The sequence below is a fragment of the Prosopis cineraria genome, unplaced genomic scaffold, assembly GCF_029017545.1.
Source record: "Prosopis cineraria cultivar Desert tree isolate PC_DT_omini unplaced genomic scaffold, ASM2901754v1 PC13, whole genome shotgun sequence".
NCBI classification, from domain to species: Eukaryota; Viridiplantae; Streptophyta; class Magnoliopsida; order Fabales; family Fabaceae; genus Prosopis; species Prosopis cineraria.
In genome coordinates this window covers 4,962,336-4,987,182 of record NW_026555344.1, presented here as the reverse complement: position 1 = coordinate 4,987,182, position 24,847 = coordinate 4,962,336, and the positions used below count along the sequence as shown (strand labels likewise).

Sequence of the window (24,847 nt, the reverse complement as noted above, 5' to 3'; positions counted from 1 at the left end):
AAATAATGTCTAGTTAAAATTAAAAGGAAGGTGTTGGATGGTCTTTTTTTTTTATAGTAGAGGCTATCTAGTACTTTTTAAAAAATAATTTGTGACTAAATTTACACTTTTATACATGTTGACATAAAGTACCCGTGGAGTGCCACTTGCCATTTTGAGCCCCATATAATATCCGTCAATTAAAGTTAACAGCGGATTACTAGATGTTTCATTTTTTAAAGTTTATAATTTATTTCACATCATCTGATAGTTCATGCTAACACATGCTCAAAAAAAAAAAGTATATAGCTAAATTTACACCTATACCTTATCATTTAATAAATTAAGGACAATTGCATCCAATCACTATTTTAAAACCAATATGAAATAGATTGATATTAAAATGAGAATATTAACTTTTTTTTTTCAATGAGACTTATTATTAATCCTGTGATCAAGTTTATTGAGTGATTATCCAATGTGATTCTCCCTTTAAATTATGACAACAAATTTTGGAAATACAAATATTTTAAAGAGCCATTTGCCTATTAGAAATGATGAGAATGTAATGAATTAAAGAAAAATAAATAAAAATGAAAACTAAATTACTCCCATGCCTCATGACAAGCATAATAAAATTTAATATAGTACATTATAAATGTAAAAATCATAATATCCTTCACAAATCTCATGAATTTTAACTTTTAAATTTATAAATTAAATTATCCTTTTTCCCTTATCGATATGAGTTATTATCTCTTCTTCGCATCTTGATCACTCAATTTTTATATTTTTTTTCTTTAATTCATTTCATTACCTTCCATTTTATTGACGAAACGGCCCCTAACTATGATCAACATAAAAGAAACTCTTGCATGAAGGTTCAAGAAATAAAACAGCAAATTAACATGCCATTTTATTGTTTGAAAAATTAATTAAAGAATCAAGTTAAAGCGACAAAATAATTAAATTCTCTGTCAACAGTTATATACACTTTTTTTTCGACTTAGCGAAACGAACCATTTGTTTTGGCGAATTTGAATGATGATGATCAAAATGGGGGTCCTTCTATTTATGTTGCCGAAGAAAGAATGGTTTATTACAATTCAGAAAGACAACACAAGACAAGACATGATTGAACTTAAAAAGAACTGGGGTGAATAATGGAGCAACTTCCAAAAGACCAGCAGCTTCCTGTCTCATCAGTATCTTGCCTATTTGCAACCTCAACTTGTTTTCCTGATGCTGCAATGAGGCTTCCTTCTCTTATTTTACTTCTGCTGCTACTGCATTTGCTGCTCAGGGATTTCATGGGTTTCCTCTGCCTTTTCTCCATTTCCACTTTAACGTTGCTACTCATTACCTCTCGGTTCTACATGATACAGAATCATACCTTAAAACCAACTTACATGCTACCATTTTTCTTTCTATGTATTTTAGAACCTACAAGCTTTAGTTATGCTATTCTTATGGTCTCACCAGGAAGGAAATTCGGAAATGTGAAAGTTAAAAGACTCATCATTACTGCTTCAAGGACCACGGGAACAAATTTTCATTAGTTTTTTTTTTTTTCCTTTGAGTTATCACTCATACTCTTAAATTATCAATATGATTTTTTTGAACATTTAGTGCTCTCATCCAGAGGTAGTGATAAATCTAAAGTATCAATACTACTGAGTTGTAGCTTTAGAGAATATGAGTAATAGTTTTATTAAAGAGCAATCATAACTTATTTTCAATAATTTTTTATAAATTTTTTATTTTCAAAATAGTTAACTGTGATCAATATAAGGTATGACTCTTATCTGTAATTTTTCAGGAAAAGAAACCTTAGATTGGAAAGCCTAAAAGGGGGAAATTTGATGTTAGAGGAATGGTTGGTGAATGGAACTCAGATACCTGATGTTCGAGCTTGGTTCCTTAAATATAGTAATATTGATTAATTGCCATTTCACGCTTTCCTGTTTTCCTGTATTCTTATTAACTTTTGGTTTTGATGACTGTTTATCATATTTGAGTTGACAAGCTTCTCTTTTCTGATTAAATAACACATTGAGATTCCCAATATAATGGCTAAAAACGTACGGTGATAATCTTACAGTAATTATGGAACTCAAACATTTTAAATAGTAGGACATTCTGTTGCAATTGTTCAAACATAAAATACTAAAAACGACAAGTGCAGGTTGAGTGACTAACCTGGCTATCAAATCCGTCAGGGCTATCAGTGTCTTCTTTCATGTCTCTGTCCTCTTCCAAATCTTTGAGTCGACCTAGCTCCGGCAAAATGACTGAACCAAGACTTGGTCTGTCTCGTTTCCTCAACTCACAACACTTCAAAGCCAACATAGCGAATGATAAAGCCTCTTCAACAGGCCAATCTGTCACATTTGGATCAAGCACCTCCGGAAATTTGCCTGTTTGGATAGCCTTTTCAACCAGGTGGGACAAACCCATTGGAGGCTTTGCTGTAAGGATCTGAAGCAGCAGTACACCTAAGGAATATATGTCTGATTTTACACCCAACAATCCTGTTTGTTGATACTCAGGGTCAATATAGCAGAATGTACCCGCTGCAGCTGTCATACGATACTGAGTGGTTTTATCAGCTACAGATGGAGGAACAAGCCTGGCCAAACCCACATCACTAATCTTGGTCTTGTAGTTCTTGTCTAGGAGTATATTTGCAGGCTTGAGGTCACGATGCACCAGTGGTTCAGGCTTCGTTTGGTGAAGGAAGTTAAGGCCAGTGGCAATTTCAGCTGCAATCTGGAATCGAAGTTTCCACGGAATTGGTGGGGTGTTATCTTTCTGGAAGAGACGGTCTTCTAAGCTGCCATTTTCCAAATATTCGTACACAAGGCATCCATACTCTGGGCAGGCACCTAGGAGGAGAACCATGTTAGGATGTCTTATGGTGCTCAAAACTTCAACCTGCATTGAAATAATTAAAACAGAAAATAACTCAGACTATGATTCATAATCCTGATAAACGCTAGATACATGAGGTTTTGAACTCAACAAATAGAACTTTAAACTCAGAACAATTCCTGAACAATTCCTGAGTCTAGCCAAATTATATACTTTGACAATAAGATAGTATGAGTGAATACACTAAACTACGTCACCTACTTGTGCATGGGTCACACCTTATACAGTTGCAATTTAGTCACGGAAAACAAGCAAGTGTTTTTTTTTTTTTTTTTTAAATACGAGTATTTGACATCCGATACTACTGACTAATCCAGTTTGAGCATTATTAGTCCCCAATAAAAGATATCACTCTCAATGTAATTTTTTTCTATTCGCAAGGTTTGAACACTTAATCTTGTGAAAGAGGTGTTGAGTTATTTACCAGTCAACCTAAACTCCATTGGCAGCATCATGTTCTTCTATGAGATGAGGAGCACTCATACTGTTCTAACTACTGAAGGACACAACTTATAGCAAGAGGGAATAGATTGTTACTCAATCTAGACTGGGCCTTTCTAAGAGTCACGCATTGTGCTGTGCTTGCTATTTAACTCAGCGATATCAAATTTTCACGAGATTCAAAACTTTGTTTCATCATGGATATTTGAGTTACCCTTGTATATCAATTTTGTAAATAACAGGTTCTAATTTGAAGGAAAAAAAAAATCATTCTGCCATCAAAAATGAAATCTCAAGCTTAAATTTGTCACAATGTGATGTTCTGAAAGAAAATTATGATTACCTCTTGAAAAAATTGCTTCTCCCCAGATGCTATGTCTGGTCTCAAGACCTTGATGGCAACAACAGTGTGATCGAGCATCCCTCTAAAAACAGGCCCATATCCACCTTCACCAATTTTCAATGAATTGTCAAAGTAGTTTGTCGCTACCTCAATTTCTGAAATATCATATCTTCTACATCGGATAAGATTTTGTGCAAGTGCATTTACTGCTTTTTTCTTCTCCTCTTCTTCATGCATGGCTCTTGTTTCTGCCTGCTTTCTCTTCTCGGTCTCCATTTCTGCTAGGAGTTTTGCCATTTGTGCTGACTCCAATGCAGCCCTGGTTTTCTCTCTCTCTACCTCTGTCAAAGCCAATGCAGCCTCTTCAGCGAGCCTAGCTTTTTCTAGGTTGCGTCCTTCTTCTTCCCTAATCTGTTCAAGCTCCATTGCCTAAATGATAAAATACCAGCCTTTTTAAGTTTTCTGTTTTAGTACGTTATTTTAAAATCCATCATAGCATTAGAAAACATAATATGAAATTACCTTCTTTTTTGCTTCAATAGCTTCTTTGCAAGCTAAAGTATATTTCTCCATTGTTTTTCTCAGTTCCAATTTTAATTTCCTTATTTCGCTCTCCAAGGCTTTCTGTCCGATAATCCATGCAAAAGGGGAAAGCAATGTGTTAACAATTCCCTTGTGATGCAGAGTAATTAAAAAATCTGCAGGCTATAGGCTTGCGAGTTATTTTTGTTAGTTTCAAATCTAAGGTTTCTAAAGATTGAATATAGAATCAAAACTCAAAACCTCAACATCATACTTCAAAAAATACAAGCACAACATAAAGTTTCATATAAAAACTCTTAAGGCCATTTTAGATTTTGCTAGTAATTGCTCAAGGTTCCTTAAGTATAGTAGTTTGGTTGCTTCTAGTTGTTTTCAGTTTTCACAGATGCAGTCTAGCATCTTCGTCACATGCTCAATAGAAATGAATAACAAACCCAAATATCTTGTGCTAGTCTTTGAACTCAAAAGGAAAAAAAAATTGTATCACTGTGTTAGAAAAATGGAGGGGCAATATATTTATTACATATTCAAGCCTAATCCATTTATCGTGGGTTAGATTGACCATTGGTGAAGCACCCTAATCTTTGATATGATTATGCCACACATATACCAAATTATTTTAAGTGCCTAACGATTCTGAACTAAAGTGATCCTGTCATCTTAAAAAGTAGTACTTACTGGGCTTTTTGAAGATAGGCTCCAGCAACTGTCCAAGTTCTCGAATGCTTCTTGGTTTTCGTGGAACTTATCATTTGATTGAAAACTATTCGGCCCTGACATGTCACTAATGAAGGAATATGGACTTTCATTTGACACTGGTGAACCAGCTTCTCCATTTGGTTCATGTTGTGAATTATCTGTAGAGGTATGATTTTGACTATTTGATGCCCCATCAAGGCCTGAGCCTTGTCCACGTCCATGGCCGACTGAATCTCTGTAGAAACAAGAGAGCATCAAAGTGCCAAGCAAATATTATTTAGGGAACACATCGCGAAACATGATCAAACAAGCAAGAAGTTCTTAGAAACAATTAGCTCGAATGCCATCTGCCATGCTCTCTCTTTCCTTTAGCTGGTAAAAGAATTTAAATCACGATGAAGAAAGTTATTGCACATTGCATACCATCACAATCGATGAATTTTAGAGTAAGAATTAGAATTTAGGCAATTCATCACCCCAATTTGGGATCAAAGTATTAATATTTTTCAACAACAATATTACTAATATCTGGTATCTACACCTGTTTTCTTCTTCAGAATCAGGGATGTTAGGAAGCCTCTGTGAATCATCAGCTTGAGAATTTCCTCGGTGACTGTCTTTTATAGATTTAGCTGTTATGCTGCAACAATTTTGATTTTGACCTGTTGGTTTGATATTTTGTACTTTTCCTTTTGATATAACGTATATTACGCAGGACTCAGGCAAAGACTTGATTAAGCAAGTGGGGACATCTGCATCTTTGAATTTCCTGCAGTTAAGAACAAAGCACAAAATTGATCAACTGATCTAATTCTCATGTACACACTTATCTCATCAACTTTATGGCTTAGTAGTAAATGTACTTTGGACTCGACCAAAGAAGAGTCAAATCTCTAATTGCTAGGCTTTTTTGCGTCATACATAAAAGTTCCTCTTTTTTTTTGGGCAATATCTTATAGCAATTCATTGGAGAGGCCAACACAGTATCCATTTTATTGATAACCATGTCTACCCGGCAGTTACCATCACATGTTTGCTTGTGCGTGTACGAGTGAGTCAGAGACAGAGAGAAGGACCTCGTAAGAACATTACGGTGAGAAGCACCAACAACGATGTTTCTGATAGAGTTGTTGTTGAGATAATAAGTAAGGGCGCTTGAAACATCAAGGTCATGCAGAACCAATTCCTTTGCTTCAATCTGAAATGCTCAATAGTTACAAATATAAGCCAGTCATATATCACGTGCATGCACATACACTTCAATCCAACGTGGTGAATACCAAAGAAGAGGAATGAAGAGTTGAAAGTTCTATTCTTAAAATTAATTGAATTGATTAACACACCCCTTTTCGAGCACAGAATCCTCGAAAGGGAAGAAAAAATTGATGCATTTCTTCTCCCGATGGAGGGACACCTTCTTTATGGGCAATATCAATCTTATCTGCACAAAAAAAAAAGAAATTAAAAAAATGGTGTCATTGTATTTTAAGCAGACATTTCCGCAAACACCCCATGAGCATAATGAACTGACGAAGAAACATTTCGAAGCACAACCTATAAGTTATTCCAAGTTTTGGTCAGGCGTGACCAGAAACGACCTTCGTGCATCAGTTACGCTTACCAATAACGACATAAACCAAATCTAAAAGATTCTATATTTTAGACCGACATTATTACAAATACCATTTGTATATTTAATACAGCAACACATGATAAGGACACCAAACTAAAGCTAATGGAATGGGTAATTTACTAATTTATAATGATGACAATGATCATGACGATGGGGATGACAGAGACGAATACCTACGGGGATGAAATCCCTTGGTGCGAACATGGATAAGGGTGCAGGAGTTCTTTACGAGGTGATCCACGGCCCATTTGACTGCATGTTGGCTGTTCTTATCCTTATCAATGGCGATCACCGTTGCCCCGACGTCCTCTGCTGCAGCAGCAGGGCCTCCTCCTGACTTCGAAGCCATTTGCGAGAGATCCATCGGCGGCACCAACAGCCCACCGAGCCGGCCGATGGTGGGTGCCGAATTGGGAACCCCGGAAGAAAATCTGTAAGTATACGTTTTTTCCCGAATATCCTATGCCAGTCACCCCTATTTACTATAGTTGGCGGGAATGGACAGAACAAAACATCGTTATTAACTAACTTTGAACTTTGTAGATGAAATAGGAGGACTCATATCGCATTTAATAATTAATAATCAAAGGAAAATATAATTTCTAATCCTTGAACTTTTTCTTAATTATCTAATTTTGTTCTTTCATGGGAGGTAATATTAACTGAGATACTGTGAAAATGGGCACATGGCGATTCGGTCCCCCCCCCCCCCCCCCGGGGAACCATAAAATGATTTGCTTTCTGGACCATGGCTCGTTTGGCCATGAAATTTCTGCTTCGGATAGTCACTTCCTCGATCGTCATCATCAACCGACAGAGAACATACCTAGAATCTTAATCTACACATTCGTTATTGGAATTTAATGAAATTTAACTCTTTTTAATAAATCTAATGGATGTTTGAATTTGACAAGTCCGCGTGGCCTATGAAATGCCAAGATAGCTTTGCTTTCAAAATAGCCCCAAAATTATGTCCCTCACCAGCTGGTAGGTATAGATCTCGTTCCACGCTTTTATCCTTGCCACCGGCAAGCAGACCCGCCGGCTACATACTCACCGGCGGGACATGAGACTCGAACTCGGCAACAGATGAGATGGTGATCTGATCGCTGCCATGTCTTCCTCGAAGATTGCATCGATAGCGGGCTTCAGAGCCATGCGAATTTCCCGCTTCGCAGAGCGAACGTTTCTTTGAACCTTTGGCACAACAAAGGTTGGTATACCCTCTACTTCCGCGAAAAGTACTTGCTCGGGTCATCTTAATGTCAGTCTTCAGGTTTCTTTTTCTGTTCGTAAGTAAGAAGCATGTTCTCAAGCTTCATCGTATAAGAACCTTTAAATACTACGCTTATTCTGGTGGGGATTTTGCCTGTTAACAGCTTTACATGCACAAATATAATAGTTTCATTTAATTGAAAGGTTCCGTTTTCATTCATACACCATTCTCATTCTCTCTGAGCCTTTGGATTAGTTTGCTTTGCTTCACGGCCATCAAATGCAAAAGATTTAGAAAAAAAAAAAAAAATTTCCCTGATCAAACAATTGGTGTTAAGATATTCATGTCCGTGATATGAATGGGAAGCTCTCATTGCAGTTTGAGATTTTGAATGTTTAAATAAACTGATTAGTGTTTGGCCAAAATATATATACATATATAAACTGATTAGTGCAAGACTTGGGACAAGACAGAGACACTTTTTGTTATGTTTTATCTTTGTAAACTAACTTCATCAGAAACTTAGGGCTTATTTGTTTTCTGTTTTTAAAAATTATTTTTTATTTTTAAAAATTTAAAAATTTATTTATTTAAGTATTTTTCATTTAGTTATTTTTAAAATTACTTCATTTTTTATTTTTAAAAACCAAAAGTATAAATAACTTTAGATTGTTTTCGTTTTATATTTTTTGTTTTTAAAATACATTACAATGGTTTATTAGAAATTATAGTTACACATAATTATTACCATTAATTGTCTATAACAATTATTATTAGTTTGCTTTTTAATTCTAAAAATATTTTTAATTATCATTACCAAACACATTTTCATTTTATTTTGTTTTAAAAATAATTTTAAAAACTGTATTATAAGAATTTTTTTTAAAAAAATAAGAATAAAAACCAAACAGGCCCTTTGCTTTTGTGATTCTTCTGTTCTTTTATTTATTTATTTTTACCTCCTTTTAAAAATTATGATCTGCGTACAGGCATTTTATATTATAGAGATACAAGTGAATGAAAAATAGATTCCCTACAAACATACATGACTTCAAATAAAGAGAATGACATTAGAAAATTTGGTTGTATGAAGTTTAATGTCATTTTTGTCTCTTAACAGTGCATGAAAGGTTATTGAAAACCCTAAACTTAATTATGATCAATTTTCTTCTTCAATTTTAAAAATTCAGTCATCCTCTTTGGTGTTATTTTTCTTTTAAGTGAGCCCCACATTTAAATTTCTTATTATAAAATATGTAATGGTGTGTTAAGATATAAGCGTTTGATACTGTCAAGATGTAAGCAAACTGAAAATATGTCGGCCAAAAAAAAAAAGAAAAAAAAAAACTGAAAACAGATCATCTGCTGTTGGCCGAAAAAAATGGAAAGAAAATAGTTCATCTGCAATCACGCAATCATGATTTTAGAGCGTCACACAAGAGGATTTGATTGTGTATGGAGTCTATGTCTTAAAATTACACATTTTTTCTCTTTCTATGCCTCTCTTTTAGAATGCATCAAACGTAGTCTTTTCTGTGAAGTCAGGATCCAACTCAAAGGAACTAGCCATTGAAGTTTGAATTGATTTACACAAGACTCTGAATGGACACAAAGGACGAAGGAAATGGCAAGAATGTTTGTGTTTAGAATTCAGACGACCCACTTTTGGGGAAATTTAACGAGCCGCTTCCCTGTTTTGGGTGTGGAATGGGATCGATTTCGTGAGTAGTTATTTCCACATGTTTTACTCTTTCTTTCATTCTTCTCTTTACCTCTTGCATAGTTTGATAACTGAAGGTTCTTCCTTTTCTCACCAGCTTTCTTCTTGGACTTGTATGCCCGCTGATATTGTATTACGCCACAGTTCTCTACTTCAGCAATTACTCCATCAATGATCCAAGAGAGAGAGCGGGTCTAGCTGCTGCTTCTATAGCCGAGAGTGTTTTCATACTTAAGATGCCATTTCACATTTCTGCGTGAAGATTGTATTTTGTATCTCTGTTTATCTTTTTTCCCCCTTGTTATTATAAGGAAGATCGCTCTCTGTATTCTCTCTCATAACAAGTAAACTTATGGTTCTTGCAGGCTCTAATTTTTACAATTGCTGGACTGATTACCTTATAACTACAGTTCAAATTATTCTATGATAATAGAAGAAAGAAGTTAGTGTGGGGGATAGGAGGTCTGGTTTGACGTGAATCTTGCATGTCCCTCCTGTATACGTTGTAATTCTGTGTCCATGATGAGCATATGCTTGGCGAGATGAAGATTATTCCACAACGCCAAGCAGTAAAAACTAAGAAAAGCAAAAACTTGAAGCCAAGTCAAAGCAGGGCATTCTGTTGATAGGTTTTTTGCCTTGAACCTCTTGCAATAAAACCAGCACCACATTCTATCAAGTTCATGATCTCCAGAGGTATTGAATGCTTGACAGAGATGAATCACAAAGCATAAGCTCAAATATAGGGCAGCTTGTGAACACTAGACAGTAAACTTGAAGCTAATAATAGAAAGACAATAGAACCTAATGAAGTATAAAAAAATCAGCAAAGGAGGAGTACAAGAGAAAAACTCGCTAAGCTAACCTAGTATTTTGGCGCCTTACTCAGCAAATACTTCTTCAAAACATCCATAACTGACCCAAAATCTGCCTTCACTTGCATTGGCGGGTTAGCAAATTTGCAAGCCATGTCCTTGATATCTTTTGAATGGTAATCAATTTTCGATTGTGTAAACTTCAATCCATGAGCAGTACTGACTACCACAGTCCTGTCTGTAGGCCCTATGATGCCCCTTTTCCTTAATTTAATCAATGAAGTCAAAGCAACCCCAGTGTGAGGACATATGAACATGCCAGTAGAATCTGCTTGAGCCATAGCATCCATTAGTTCTTCTTCTGTTGCTTCCTCAACAATGCCATCTGAGTTTTTCAATGCATAAACAGCTCTATCTATTGAAACAGGATCACCTATTTGTATGGCAGATGCAAACGTAGTGTTGGCCTTTACAGGCTTAAATTCTTTCCACCCTGACCTGAAGTACAGATAGAGAGGATTAGCATTTGCAGCTTGAGCACAAACAAGCCTGGGAACCCTATCAACTAGTCCCAACTCTTTGCACATGTAAAACCCTTTGTAGAATGCATAGATGTTTCCAAGATTCCCTCCTGGCACTATAACCCAATCAGGGACTTGCCAATCAAACTGCTGCAAAATCTCAATAGCTGCAGTCTTCTGCCCTTCTAGTCTCAAGCTGTTCAGAGAATTAGCCAAGTATATAGGTAACTCAGAAGTGACTTCCCTAATCAATTGCATACACCCATCAAAATCGGTATCAAGGCTCAACACAAATGCACCATTTGCAATTGGCTGGACCAGTTGAGCAATGGAGATCCTATTTGCAGGCAAAAACACAATTGATGGGATTCCTGCAGAAGCGCAATAAGCAGATAAAGCAGCAGAGGTGTCCCCCGTGGAAGCACAGCCAACGCCCACGACAGGACGATTCATTTTTCTTAACCTGTTAACTTGGCTCACCAGAACAGTCATACCCAGATCTTTGAAACTACCAGTGTGGCTGATCCCACAGTGTTTGACCCACAAATCGTTCATTCCCAGAAACTGCTTGCCAAAACGCTCAGCCCAGAAGAGATTCGAGTTCCCTTCGAATGCACTCACGATGTCGTCACCGTCGATCTCGGGCAGCACCCATTCCTTCTTGCTCCAGACACCAGAGCCATAGGGCCAGGTGGTCTTGCCCACACGAGAGTCAAACAGAGATCGCCAGTACTCACCGTCGTATTTCTTCAGAGCTTCCATGTCGTGCTGAACATCGAGAAGCCCACCAGATTGGGAACGATACACGATCTCATCGAGAGAGTAGGATTCAGTGGATGAAGGATCGGCATTAAAGGGGACGTACTTGGCGGAGAATCGATGGGTGTAAGTGACAGGTTTCCGGCGAGCCTCATCGCGGATGTTCTCGTCGGCAGGGCGGCGGTTCTTCGAAACCACCTGCGGGGGTGGCGGCGAGGCGTTATTGCCGTTGCCGTTGCTGTTTTTGTTGTGAGAGAGGGGGGTGGAGGATCCAGGTTGGAAGTGAGCGTTGACTATGAAGTTGAATTTGGATGGTGGGTGAGGAAGAGAGGGTTTGCATTGGAAGGAGGAAGGAGAAAACTGTAACAGGGACGACGATGCCATCACAGAGAAAGATAGGCGGGGAGAGAGAGTATTGATACTGATGTCGTCGCCCGCAGGAAAGGTTTGTTACATATGGAAGAAAGCAATGGAAAGGTTTTGCGGAGGCAAGCCGCCGCCAGCAGGAGCAATAAAAGTAGTCCCCCCCCCCCCCCCCCCCCCGGGATCAAAGAGTAGTACAAGGGTATTAGACCCTAATGTCAAATTTCAGAGCATCAGAAATACAATATGGGAGACTCGAGAACAAGACCATTTCAGACATCTAACATAGAGCTTCCTTGGCTAGTCTATTTGCAACCATATTTGCCTCTCTACTGCACCATGTAAATTTCACGAACTAATTTCTACTCCTCATGTTTTGAATTTCATTGATCAAAGTTCTATTCGGGTGACTGTTTGCCTCATCCTGTTGCAAAACGAACAGGGTCACTCTACAATCAGTCTCAATTTCCACATTGAACCATGACATGTCCTAAGCTCTCTTGAGAGCCCAAACTACCCCCTAAAGTTCGGCACTCAAACTAGAACCCAATTCAATATGATACATAAATCCTCCTAAAGTCTTCCCCGCATGGTCTCTAGCTATACCGCCACAGCTAGCGATACCATTGTTAGTCATGCAAGTACTATCAATATTAAACTTTATAGTTCCTATATTAGGGGCACGCCATAAACTTTGATCCTTATCCATACTATTTTTCAATAATCTTAGATTTACCCATCTAATCATTGCCAATACCTGAGCAAGTGTTGCTTGAGCACCAACGGCTTTTTCTTGAAAAACCTTTATATTTCTATTAATTCAGATTTGTCTACACAAAATAGCAAGCCACACGTCCCATCTATAGCCCTTAACTAAAACCTCTGAGCCATATTCTAGTCAATCCATTTGACATAATTCTCAACAGAATAGAATGTGTTGCTCCTTTCTGTTGAAACTAATATCTCCCAACAGCTTGTCGCTAGTCGGCATTTATGTAGCACATGCATAATGTCTTCTGGTTGATCTATACACCGGGAACAATTAGTGTTCGTTTGTAGCCCTCTTATGGCACGAAACGCATTAGTCATAATCCTACCTCGGTAACATAACCACATGAAAGTTTTATTTCTCTGGGGTATAAGATGTAACATCCTAATTTAAATTTTAATAGTTAATTTAGGTTAATAAAAATTTTAAAAAATATTTAGAGGTAAGCAAATTAGTAAAAAATGATTATTAAATCTAACTTAAGATATAATTTAAATTAAAATAAAAAAATGATTAATTAAAAAAATAATAATAATAAAAATATTATTAAATTATTGTTATTATAAAAAAAAGAAAAGGTATTAAAAAAAAGGAAGAAGAAGAAGAAGAACAAGATTGCTTTCGGCGGCCGCGTAATGATGACATGTAAAATAATAAAAAAAAAGGAAAGAAGAGAGAGGAAAGAAGAAATAATAAAAAAAATATGGGACCTACTAATTTTTATAAAAACTCACCTGTTTCCTTCATTTCTTCATTCTTTCCTTCGTGCGTGAGCTGAGGCAAAATGAGTGTGAGTCACCGGCGTAGAAGATCTAAATTTTTAAGGTAAGATTTTTAATAGGATATTTAGGGTGTGATTTCAAGCTTTTTAAGACTAAATAAGTGTTTTAAAAATTTTTCTTAATCATCCTTCCTCTTTGATTTCTGATTTTGTGGTGGTAGAAAATTTAGGATTTGAAAGAGGGATAAATTTATGTTGAATAAATATAATTTATAAGGTTGTTAATAGTATAATAAATGTTTAGAGTATAAATTTATTGATGATCTTTGAATTTGTGACTTATGGATCAAATTCTAAACTATCTGAAAATATATGTTGATTTATTGAGGTTTAGATGATTATTTAGGGTGAGAAATGAATTATTATGGCTATAGGATTATGATTCTAAGCTAGAGACTCAATTTTTAATTTTTGAATATTTTAGGTGCTAATTTATAAAATAAAAAGAAAATTTTGATGATAGAAATTAGTTTAGAAGTTGATTTTTAAATTATTAATATTTATTGATGACTAAAAGAGGATTTAAAAATTTTACTTAATAGTATTGACTCTAGATTTGTATTAAGATTGAGATTAGAAATTATGTTATATTTTTAATTCTATTATTAGAATTATTTTATTAGTTTTAAAAAATTAAAACTAATATTTATAAATAATATGTTATTTGTAGATTGTATTATTGGTGAAGATTGTGGTGGGAGAGAAATTGTAAGGAATAATTTATTGAAAAAGCCATGAGGTAACCATGCTTTTAATTTGTGATTAGTGTTACTTTATGTTAATTGGATGATTATTGAGAAAATTATGAATTTTATAATATTGTATAATTGTGCAATATTATTATAAATTTGTTTGATTATTATGGGAGGAGTTGGGAGACTTGCTATTGTTGTTGTATTTATATGCTACGTGGTACGCCCCTATTGGAGCTCAATAGGTGACTTGTAAGGGCTCGGACTAATCTACCTTTGGTCGGGTAATTTAGCACCGAGTGAAGCTACGACTCGAGGTTAATGGAGGGATATAAAGATGGTTGTTTATATGTATTGTAATATTTCTTATATTTATTAGAATTATATTATTTTAATTCTCACTTAATAAGCACACACTTAACTGTTTGTATATACTATCATAAATTAGCATTGGTTACTGAAACTTTTGAGTCTCATTAGAGAAAAAGAGCCACGAGTGACACGTGAAGGAGTCCCAGAGACTTAGTGGCATAAATTCACTGACTCTTTTGGGTATTTGATTTATGATTTATAATGTTTTATATTGCCAATATCAGGGCTTTTGTTTATTGACAATTATATGAATATATAAATGTAATCATGCCTTTCAAACTATTTCCATTTTTGGTACACTTTGGATAACTGTAATTTTAATATTTGGTTTACTTTGGATTGGTTAAAATGGCATGATTATGAGGCCAAATCACTGGCTTGTTTTGAAAATTGACTAAATTAGTTATTTTATTTGTTGGGAGTATAAGGATGGACAAATATGATTTAGTTAACTTGTTGGGAGTATAGGGATGGACAAATGTGATTTAGCCTAATGGCATGTGAGAGGTAAAAATTTAATTGAAATGTTGTATTGTGCGAGTTGAAACCAATTATAAAATATTTTTATATTGAAATTATTGATATAAAATGTGTTAGGTGGCTGTAACCCAACTATGGTTAAGTTAAATTATTTTAAAAAAAAATTTAGTGTGTTACATAGGAGCTTTCCATATCTTCCTCCATAGGCTTCTTCGAGATATGTTACTAAGAGGACACAATCCTTGGTAAGCAAATTTTGTTGTAAACTCACCACTATTAGTCTATCTCCACCTTATCCCATCTTCATCTGTTGTTCTACTCGTGCAAAGGATTTCCCTCACCACGCTTGATGGCAGGAGCTCTTTAAATTTGTTCCTATTCCAACTACCCGATGCTGTAAGATACTAATCCACCATTTCTCCACATACTTCGTCAGATATTGAATTAGTAGTATAATTAATAAAGGTTCATAGTGAGGCAACCACCAATCTTTCCAAAATCTGATGCGGTTTCCACGTCCCAACTACCATGCAATGCTATTATTAGTGTCAGCCTAAGCATTGCATATTCCTTTCCAAGCACTAGACGCATGTCTTCGTAGATCAACTTTAGGGATCAAGTCTTTTCCACACTTATACTTTTCTCTCAAAATCTTGACCCAAAGTGCATCTCTTCTTTTAATCAAAACCCAACCTAACTTTATCATGAAAGTCTTATTAAATCTCAGTCCTCCCAAAGTAGTCCCATTTTAAATTTTAATCCATTAATAATATTAATTACAACAATTTATTACTTTTTCCATATCAAATTATAGAACATTTAAAAAAAATTTCATCTCAAAATGTAAGATATTTTAAAAAAATTAAAGTTTTATTTAATACATCAATTGTAATATTATCCTTTCTTTTTTTATAATTAATTTTTGTTCATTTTTTAATATATTAAATGATGAATATTTTAAAAATTTATATTTTTATTTTTAAAAGATAAGATTGTTAAGTATATTTAATAAGGTTTATTAATATATAAAATTTTATTTAAAAGTATCTTATAATTTAAAACGGAGGGAATACACCATAATTAATATATAAAAGTTTTTGGTTAAAAAATAATACCCATTTCATTTCAATTTATTATACATTTTTAGAAAAAATCATTCACCTCAATAAAAATTATTAAATATATTTTATTTTTTAAACTATAAGTATAAAATTTTAAAAATAAATTTTTTTAATACTCTATTAATAACAAAAATAGTAAACAGAGAATATTATAAGAAAATAATATGAAAAAAATAATAATTAATAAAATTTTATTTTTATTAAATTATCTTATATATTAAAATGTCAAATATTTTTAAAAGTCTCTTATAAATTAACATAAAGGGAGTATAATAACAATAATATAACTTTTAATTCATAAATTTTTTCAATTATCAATTTTAATTACTAAAATTTAACTCATTGCAACTTAATTTTTATAATTTATTAAGTTAAAAAATTATGAGAGTTGATTTGTGTGAATAAAAAGCTATAAAAATTGAATTGTTTCAATTTAAAAAATTATCTATAAAAATTGAATTGTTTCAATGTAAGAAATTATATGAACTAAGTTATTTTAAATTAAAGTTTTGTATTGAATTTGATGATCGTAAATAGGAAAAATGATAATAATTTTTTTTGAATTATATAAATGATAATTTGATCTCTCGAAATGTCATAATTTTAATAAAGTCTTTAAAATTTTTTTATCATTAATGTTAATTTATATAAATAACTAAGTTGCCCTTGTTGAAAATAAAATGATCACAAGTTTTTTTAAATAGTCATAACTTTTTTTCCTATATTCAGAATAATGTAATAATAAATTACAACTTCGCATGTTAAATTTCTTATATTGCTACAAGTATTAAAAATAATAAGTAATGATTAGGGATGTTCATGGGATTGGGACACTCTTGTCTTGTGTCCTACCTCAAAAAGTAATTGAAACTAAATTTTTATCTTGCGTCTTATCTCAACTCGTTAGGAATCGAGATGAGATTGGGATGTTTCGCTGTCCTGCTAAAATAAACAATGTAAGAGAAAGGTTTGGATAATAACATATATTAATTAAAATTTTAAATCACATAACTTATTAACTTTAAAAGAAAATAACATGAGTATATAAATAATAACAATTTAAAGTTAATTATTGAATAAGATCAATTGCAACTACAAGTGTACAATTTAAAGTTAAGTACAGAAGAAACATGATACACTATGATAACAGTTATAAGTAATTTCTAAGTTGTAAGAGCAATAACAACAAACAAGCCAAGTACAACATTAAACTATTGTTCTTCTTCTTTAATTGAGATATGTTAAGCTAGTGACTTTTTTAAAAATAAAGCAAGAAATATGACATAAATAAAAGTTATTAAATAAATAGATACTCCCTCTATTAAAAAATATAAGGCATTTTTAACTGAATCTCACTTTTTAATAAAATAGTTAACTATTTTTTAATTAACCCTATCTTTTTATATTTTTTTTATTAAATATCCTACAATAAATATAAAGTTATTATCAATAGGGGTACTTTAAAAAAAAGATAATAATTACATCTCGAAAGATTAAAAATGCCTTACATATTTGAACATCTATCTCCTCAAAAAATATTTTACACTTTTTAATGGAGAGGGTATAAGAATAAATTATATTAATATAATTAATATATTATAAAGAAAGATATTATCATATACTTCTTACTTTGTATCAATATATAAAGATTTTAATTTTAAATAAGAATTACATGTATTGACATTATAATTAATATAAGTATAAATTATGTCAATATAATTAATATATTTTATATATATATATATATATATAATATTCAGAATGGAATTGGACGTCTGAAGGGAAATCTCGTGTCTCGTCCTGTCCTAAATCCCTTTTCTTTTTTGTCCTACAAAGTCCCTTCTCAATTATTTTTAGGTCGGGATGAGATTCATCCCGATATAATTGGGACGAAACCAGGCCGATCGAGATGAGTACAAGTTGAACACCCTTAGTAATGATCATAAGTTTTGTTTAAATAATTATAGATTTTCTTTTTATATTTATAACAATGCAACAATAAATTATAATTTCACATATCAAATTCCTGATATTGCTAGAAGTGTTAGAAATAGCAAATAATAATCACAAGATTTATTTAAATAATTATAAATTTACTTTATACATTCACAACAATATAATAGCAAATCACAATTGTACATGTAAAATTCTTGATATTGCTATAAGAATAATTTGATTATTTATATAAATTCATTAATGATAAAAAAATTCTTATAGACTTTAGTTAAATTATGGCATTTTAAGAGACTAAATTATCATTAATAATTCAGAAGAATTTTATTATCATATTATCTTGAAAATATTTAAATACCAAATATTTTTCCTATACATTACATATGGATTTGAATATTTTAAGTTTTAAATGAGACGATCGCCTTGCCATGCAATGGCACCAATCAATTCTGGGTACTCCTTCTGGCCTTCCGTTCGGTGAAGGATGTCTAGCAAAAGAATATTCCAACTTGGAAAATTGTAGATTATTGCCAAAATTGGAGAGAAATAAAAATAAAAAAAAATAAAAAATCTTCAAATATAATTATAAGAATTTAGATATTTTGAAGTAAAATTTATTTTTTTAGAAAAAAAGGAAAATTTATTTGAAATGGGTGGCGAGTAGGTAAAATGCAAATAAAAAAAATTCTTGTACAATAAGCATGTTATAAATATTTACTTTTTACATCATGGTTGCGATCTTATTCAGAAAAGCATGTGGATAAAAAACCAATGACAAATCCCTCGCTTAATTTCTAATATGGCCCAGCCCTATCTTTCTTTAATCACCCATTTGGGCTGAGCCAATTTATTGGGTCTATGAGGCCCGTCACATGGTTCATAAAGACAAATATGTCCAAGTGAAAATGTTTTCATACGTACTTGTTATAGATCCATGTCTGCCATTGCACGGGCACAACGCACCAATATACACTTGCATAATAATAATAATATAATAATTGAATAAAAGTTTGGTAAAGGCAATCAGCAATCTAGACCATGCTAACATGCTCATCAAAATATCAACAAATTAAATTACCTTTTCATTGAGAGTTGAGATTTTTTTTTTTGGGGGATAAAATTACTGATATACAGATACATATATCTAAGGTATTAAATTTTATGGAGAGTTCAATTAAAAACTTAATATTTTCAGCATATATTTTTATATAACATCATGTTATATAAGTGTTTTTTTTAGAATATGATAAACACTAAATCTTACCAAAAATAAATCAATATATACACGATACATATATACATATAAAGTATAAATTATAAAAAAAATATACTTAATACGGTACTGGAGCTAGTTTTAACCAATATTATGCATAATTCATATAAAAAATGTAGGTTTAACTATATTTTTTGGTCATATATTGGTTTTGTTATAGTTTGTGGGCGTGTCAAAAAAGAGTCTCACATTATTCAAGTAAGGGTCTCTAAGTGTATAAATAATAAGGAGTGATATTGGACTAATAGATGAACTCGTGCAGGCAACAAAGCCAACATAAGACAATCATATTTGAAAATAGTCGATTCAGTGCTTATCATATTCAGTGCATGGGGTAACACGGTATTCAGTGCTTTTTGATGAAATTATTTTTCCCAAAATATGAAAATTAATTTGCACAAATATACTTATCTGAAAAGCCTCATTTTTGCCCGTTTGGAATTTGAGTTCTTTAAATTTTGGAAAGAAAAGGATTTTATTACCATCAAACATGCATTATTTTTCATTAAATCTTAAACGGATTTTTCAATTCTTTCTTACTTGCCAACGATCATTCTTTTTTTTTTTTTGGGTCGAATTCCCAACGTGCATAAACCAGCAGATTAATGTATTTTTATTTCTCAAAATCGGCGAGTTAATCAGAATTAATGGCTGCACAATGTTCACCTAGGTCTGTGCCCATATATATTGGTTTATGTAACGTGGTTAGTGCCCAACTCTTTAAGTTTTCAAGCATCTTCTTTCTTCCTCCGTTGTTTTGCTGCGTTGCTTGTGTTTTGTTATGTATTTCTATTGTTGTGTGCCCCTATTTTGTATAGGCAAGGTCTAGCTAATTTTGGAGAGCTATTGTGTTTGACAAGTATGTTATAATAGCTTTTAAAGACATTGTTCTTAGGCATGACTCGAACTACATCCTACCCTACTATTGCTGTCAATGGGTTTAATCATATTAATAAGGGTTAATATATAATTCAGATCCTGAACTATAGGTCCAGGGGTGATATAAATCTTAAAATTATAATTAGTATATTTTGAACCTCGAACAATTGAATTTGATGCATCCTCGCCCCCATCATTAACTTGGTTTGACATTGACCATCAACTAAGAAAAGAGAAACTTTTTTGACTAGATTTTGTTTAAGTGTCATGCTAGCCATGCAGGTCAATATTTTGATATTTTCAAAGGGGTATGTTAGTGATTACAAATAGAATTGGTGTGCGTGCTTGCATTCACCTTTACTTGAATCAGCATGCGTGCGCTCTCTTTACCTTCCCTCTCTCTCTTCACTTCACCTTCTCTCTCTTTATCTCCCTCCACACTCTCTAGTATGTGTGCACTCACCTTTACATGAACCATACCACCAACATCACCATGAATATAATTGATGGAATTGCAATTTGAAGAAGTGGGAGTAGAAGATGAAGAAGGAAGAGGAGAGTTGGAAGAGAACATGCTTGATGGAGTCTAATCAAAGTTCTCTATAAGTCAATTCTCTCCCATGTGACTCTCTCTTTGTCGCTCCCCACCCCTCTCAAATTGTTAAAGTTTATGATTTTCAAAGTATGCTTGTGGATAAATAAAAACATTACTAGATCTCGTGGTTTGTTGTTTCAATCTGTGTTGTTTTGCGTTTGCTTAATTTCCTACCATGGCCATTAAATTCTACCTTCTTTCATCCCTAGAATTTAAAGCTTTCAACATTCTAACCACATTTGAAACTCCGGCTGCCATAATTTTTCTTCAACCAGGCTTTGTTCATGTTGTTGGTTTCTTTGCTTAGTCTTGATAGTGGAACATTCCCTTTAGGGAGCAAGTTGAGAACTAACAACCCAACTTTGTGGACAGAACCCAGTTGGTCATCACCCTATTAACCACAACACACTAGTGTCGTCACTTGGGAGCATGTGGGTGATAATGAGGTTGACATCATTGAAGAGCTTGGCACACAAAAAATGATGCAAATATGAGGACGTGATGTGGATGAGCAATTGATAGACCCATGTGGCTCTGTGCTTTATAACATTTTGAATTTTAATCTTTAGTTAGTTGGCGAGATAGTCAAGTTTAATTTTATTAAATGGAGTTAGATGATGGCTAAGGAGTGTTGTTAGTGTGTGGTTACAGCTTGAGGACCAAGTCCGAAGTAAAATTATGGTGACTAAACTTTAAAGGAAGCAAAAATTTAAGGGGTCCTCTTATTGTACCATGCGTTGCAGCATGTGCTGCGTGAGCCATGACGCATTACACAATGAGAAAAAAGAGTCCCTCTCTATATGGGTGTGCGCCATGACACATGGCTTGGATTTTACTGAAATAAGGCTCATATCAATTCGCAGATAGAAGAAGGAAAGAATAGAAACAAAAAGGAGAGCTTGGGCTTTACTAAGGCATCAATTATGAAATTATTGGAGGCATTTTGAAGCTATCAAATCTTAAGAGTAAGTCTCCTAACATCTTTTTCTCCTTTCCCAATCATTTTCTTAAGTTTATGGTTAAGCTTCATAAGTGGAAGATAATTTTTGATTTATATAAGTTATGGGTTCAAATTTATTAACTCAAATAGAGTTAATAGGAGTTGTTTGAGGTATTTAAACAAGTGATTGAGGGTTTTACATGCTTTTTGTGGGTGAGCTTCATTAATGTTCAAAAATAACGCATTAAATTTGAGTTATGAGGTTGTTGTGCCATTAATAACTCTATATGAGATCAGTAATTGTTATTTAGCAATTGATAATGATTAATACACCCAATGGATCAGCTTAAATGTGAAAAATAAAGGCTTTAGGTATTTTAGAAGTGAAAAATTAGAGTTTGAAGCATGTATTTGGTAATGTTAATAAGTTTGAGCTTAAATAATTGTAGATTAATCGTTCGGGTATTATATTTAGCTTGGAAAGCAAGTTTAGAAGCAATTTATTAAGGGGTAAACCTTTGACTTTTTAAAAATTTGAGATAATTGAGGGAAATCTATTGTGTGTAGTTGTTTGTTAATCGATTTTCAAAAATGGATAAATTGATTTGAATGGTTGAATATTGTGATTTTTGTTATGCCAAAAATCTTATGAGGCTTTACTAAACCTAATTTGACTATAATGATGAATTTGAATGTAAAAAGTTTCAAGTTGTGATTCTGTATTATAATGAAAAATTAGTGAGTTAATATGATTATATTGTGGTGTGGAAAATGTGAATTTATATGTTGACCTAATAGATGTGTGATGTGGAGATTATGCATATGAATTTTTACAAAAGAGCAATTATGAAAATATTACATATCCTCAAATGGGTTAGATCATCCTTGTACCCAATAAGTCATCTATTTGTGAAATGAGTAAGTATCATACATTACATGATAGTTTGGTAGGAGTTCCTATAGGGAGAGGAGTAGATAAAATTTATATGATAATTTATAGTTGCCTTTCGATACATGAATGCTAGCCTTATCTTATTGTTTGTCGAGAAATGTGAACCTAGCTATCTTCACCTATTTGTCGAGGAGACTAGCTTAAGTTATATGATACCTTGGAGATTTTGGAATAGGAAAAGTTGTGGTCTAAGAGTAAGTATAGAGATCATTGGCTAAGTCACTTTTCATAATTGGTGAACTTGGATAGTTCAATCATATAGATGGAGCCTTGATTGATATGACAGCCTATGGTTTCAGTCAGAGGAAATAAGGAGAAATTAATCATGTATATGTTTATTTGATATGTCACGTGGTTGATAAGCTTGTGACAAGTTGTGATAATGATGCCATTGTCACATGGTTGTCTATATTGTGGCAATGTGCATCATTGTTGATAATTGGACCATTGTCACTGGTTGTTTATATTATGGCAATATGTCTTGTGTTATGAATTGTGGAAAATGCAATTGAAAATAAGGAAATGGTATATTTGTAATATATATGTATATGATTTGGTGTAATTGAACATTTCAACTCACACTTATATGAGTTTGTTGATTGATATGCAACTGCATAAAATAGATATATCTTGGTTACTGAGTGGTTATACTCACCACTCTTTTTTAATATTTTATATACTCTAGCTCAGGTGCATATAAGGGATAGGCTCTAGAGGCTTAGGAATATGAGTATTCATACTGTAAAGCTTCCTAACTTTATTTATTTTGTGTAATAGATAATATATTGCTACTTAAGAAATGCATTGTGGTTACACTTACACTAGGCATTAATTTGTGACCATATAGTTGTATTTTGAGTCCTAATGTTGTTGTAATAGTATTGGAATGATTTTAATAGAGTCAAAATATTAGTGCAAGTGTAAGGATCATGATTATATTGTCACAATTGAGATTAAAGAACTTATGTAATGCTAAAATCTCCATATCTATATTTGGTATCAAGGGATTAGTGAGTGAAAATTTAATATTGTTGAGTATATATGCATGTAATGTGTTGTACAAGTAGTTTTAAGTCCATTGAGTATATTCTAGGTGTTAGTGTTAGCTTTTTACACATGTGTGGAGTTTCAGACAACCTTGAGTTGTAAAAAGGTGTAAAAGTTGTAAAAATGTGCTTGAATATCCAACTTTCATTTAGAATTAAAACCCATGCTATGAGCTAATTTATAAAAAAAAGCTTTTTGTAGACACCTACATTACCTCGATTGGATGTTGGACAGAATAATAGGACGTATTGAAAGTCACCCCTAAATGCTATTTGATAATGTGCAATACGCCATAGTGCATGTATACATGCCATGACGCATCACCCTGTTTTTCCACTCTTAATGTTTTTCAATTGATTTTGAATTTTTTCACTCCCATGAAGTATCGAAAATGCTTTTAAAATAATATTTTACTCTGGTTTGATGTTTATTAAAGAATGTTTAAGTAATTTTGATTATAAAAATTTGGGACCCCATTTATTCAAATTACAAATTTGGTGATCTAATTGGCTAAACCTATGATTACCTTAGATTTCAAAGTTAATTGATATTAAGGGTGACATTGCATGTTTCAATTAACAAACGGTAGTTTCAATTTAATAGTGGGAAAATTGTTCCAAGTTTAATTATCCAAAACTCAAAATGTACCAATGATGAGTTTAAGATTCAAATTTCTCCTGAACTATAGTTCAAGGTACAAATTGTATAATAACCTTGGTAATAATGTGTGTGTTGAATACATAAAAACTTTCAAAAGGTTATTTGAAAAAATGTCTTATTTTCCCTGAGCAAGAAGATTCATTTTTTAGCTTATTTACACATAATGAGATGAAACAATTTTTTTTCACTTTTTTCGTCCCTTCATTTTCTCACATTTTTTTAAAAATTTAATCCTCATCTAAATGAGGATTGATTTTTTTTTTGGTTTAGTATTGGAAACAGATTATCAATTAATTGCCATTCTTCCAAAACAAACACAATAATCTAAGAAAAATAAAGCTAAAAGCAATTATCATTGTGTTAGATTTTG

At 32.9% G+C, this 24,847-nt stretch overlaps 2 protein-coding genes and 1 long non-coding RNA gene across 8 annotated transcripts; 1 reads left to right on the top strand and 2 right to left on the bottom strand.

Moving 5' to 3' along the window:
* Positions 1-1,021: 1,021 nt before the first annotated feature.
* LOC129290405 (U-box domain-containing protein 51-like) lies at positions 1,022-7,693 on the bottom strand. Of its 3 annotated transcripts, XM_054927165.1 has the most exons (10): positions 7,551-7,693; positions 6,747-7,051; positions 6,280-6,377; positions 6,013-6,134; positions 5,478-5,705; positions 4,916-5,171; positions 4,217-4,318; positions 3,695-4,123; positions 2,179-2,913; positions 1,022-1,351 (listed from the first exon to the last, which is right to left on the bottom strand). In XM_054927165.1, the coding sequence occupies exons 2-10, from the start codon at positions 6,931-6,933 to the stop codon at positions 1,121-1,123; spliced, it is 2,388 nt and encodes a 795-aa protein (XP_054783140.1). In that variant the 5' UTR covers positions 6,934-7,051; positions 7,551-7,693; the 3' UTR covers positions 1,022-1,120. The 3 variants fall into 3 exon arrangements, with proteins under 3 accessions (XP_054783140.1, XP_054783142.1, XP_054783141.1); XM_054927167.1 differs by lacking the exon at positions 6,747-7,051 and having other exon boundaries at positions 7,551-7,683; XM_054927166.1 differs by lacking the exon at positions 7,551-7,693 and having other exon boundaries at positions 6,743-6,923.
* On the top strand, positions 6,824-9,886 carry LOC129290408 (uncharacterized). Of its 4 annotated transcripts, none has more exons than XR_008588365.1 (3): positions 6,824-7,002; positions 9,327-9,506; positions 9,603-9,886. It is a non-coding gene; the product is annotated as an uncharacterized LOC129290408 (long non-coding RNA). The 4 variants fall into 4 exon arrangements; XR_008588366.1 differs by having other exon boundaries at positions 6,828-7,002; positions 9,331-9,506; XR_008588367.1 differs by lacking the exon at positions 6,824-7,002 and adding an exon at positions 7,642-7,782 and having other exon boundaries at positions 9,331-9,506.
* A 236-nt stretch (positions 9,887-10,122) lies between these two features.
* LOC129290407 (threonine synthase, chloroplastic-like) lies at positions 10,123-12,142 on the bottom strand. Its single transcript, XM_054927168.1, has one exon. It carries the CDS (start codon positions 11,982-11,984, stop codon positions 10,371-10,373), a length of 1,614 nt encoding a protein of 537 aa, XP_054783143.1. The 5' UTR covers positions 11,985-12,142; the 3' UTR covers positions 10,123-10,370.
* Between the last annotated feature and the right edge of the window lie 12,705 nt (positions 12,143-24,847).

Coding starts and splice junctions, on each gene's coding strand:
- LOC129290407 (XM_054927168.1), bottom strand. CDS start 11,984: ATGGCATCGTCGTCCCTGTTACAGTTTTCTCCTTCCTCCTTCCAATGC.
- LOC129290405 (XM_054927165.1), bottom strand. CDS start 6,933: ATGGATCTCTCGCAAATGGCTTCGAAGTCAGGAGGAGGCCCTGCTGCT. Junction 4,124..4,216: donor CTATTGAAGCAAAAAAGAAG/GTAATTTCATAT, acceptor TTTATCATTTAG/GCAATGGAGCTTGAACAGAT. Junction 2,914..3,694: donor AGAAGCAATTTTTTCAAGAG/GTAATCATAATT, acceptor ATTTCAATGCAG/GTTGAAGTTTTGAGCACCAT.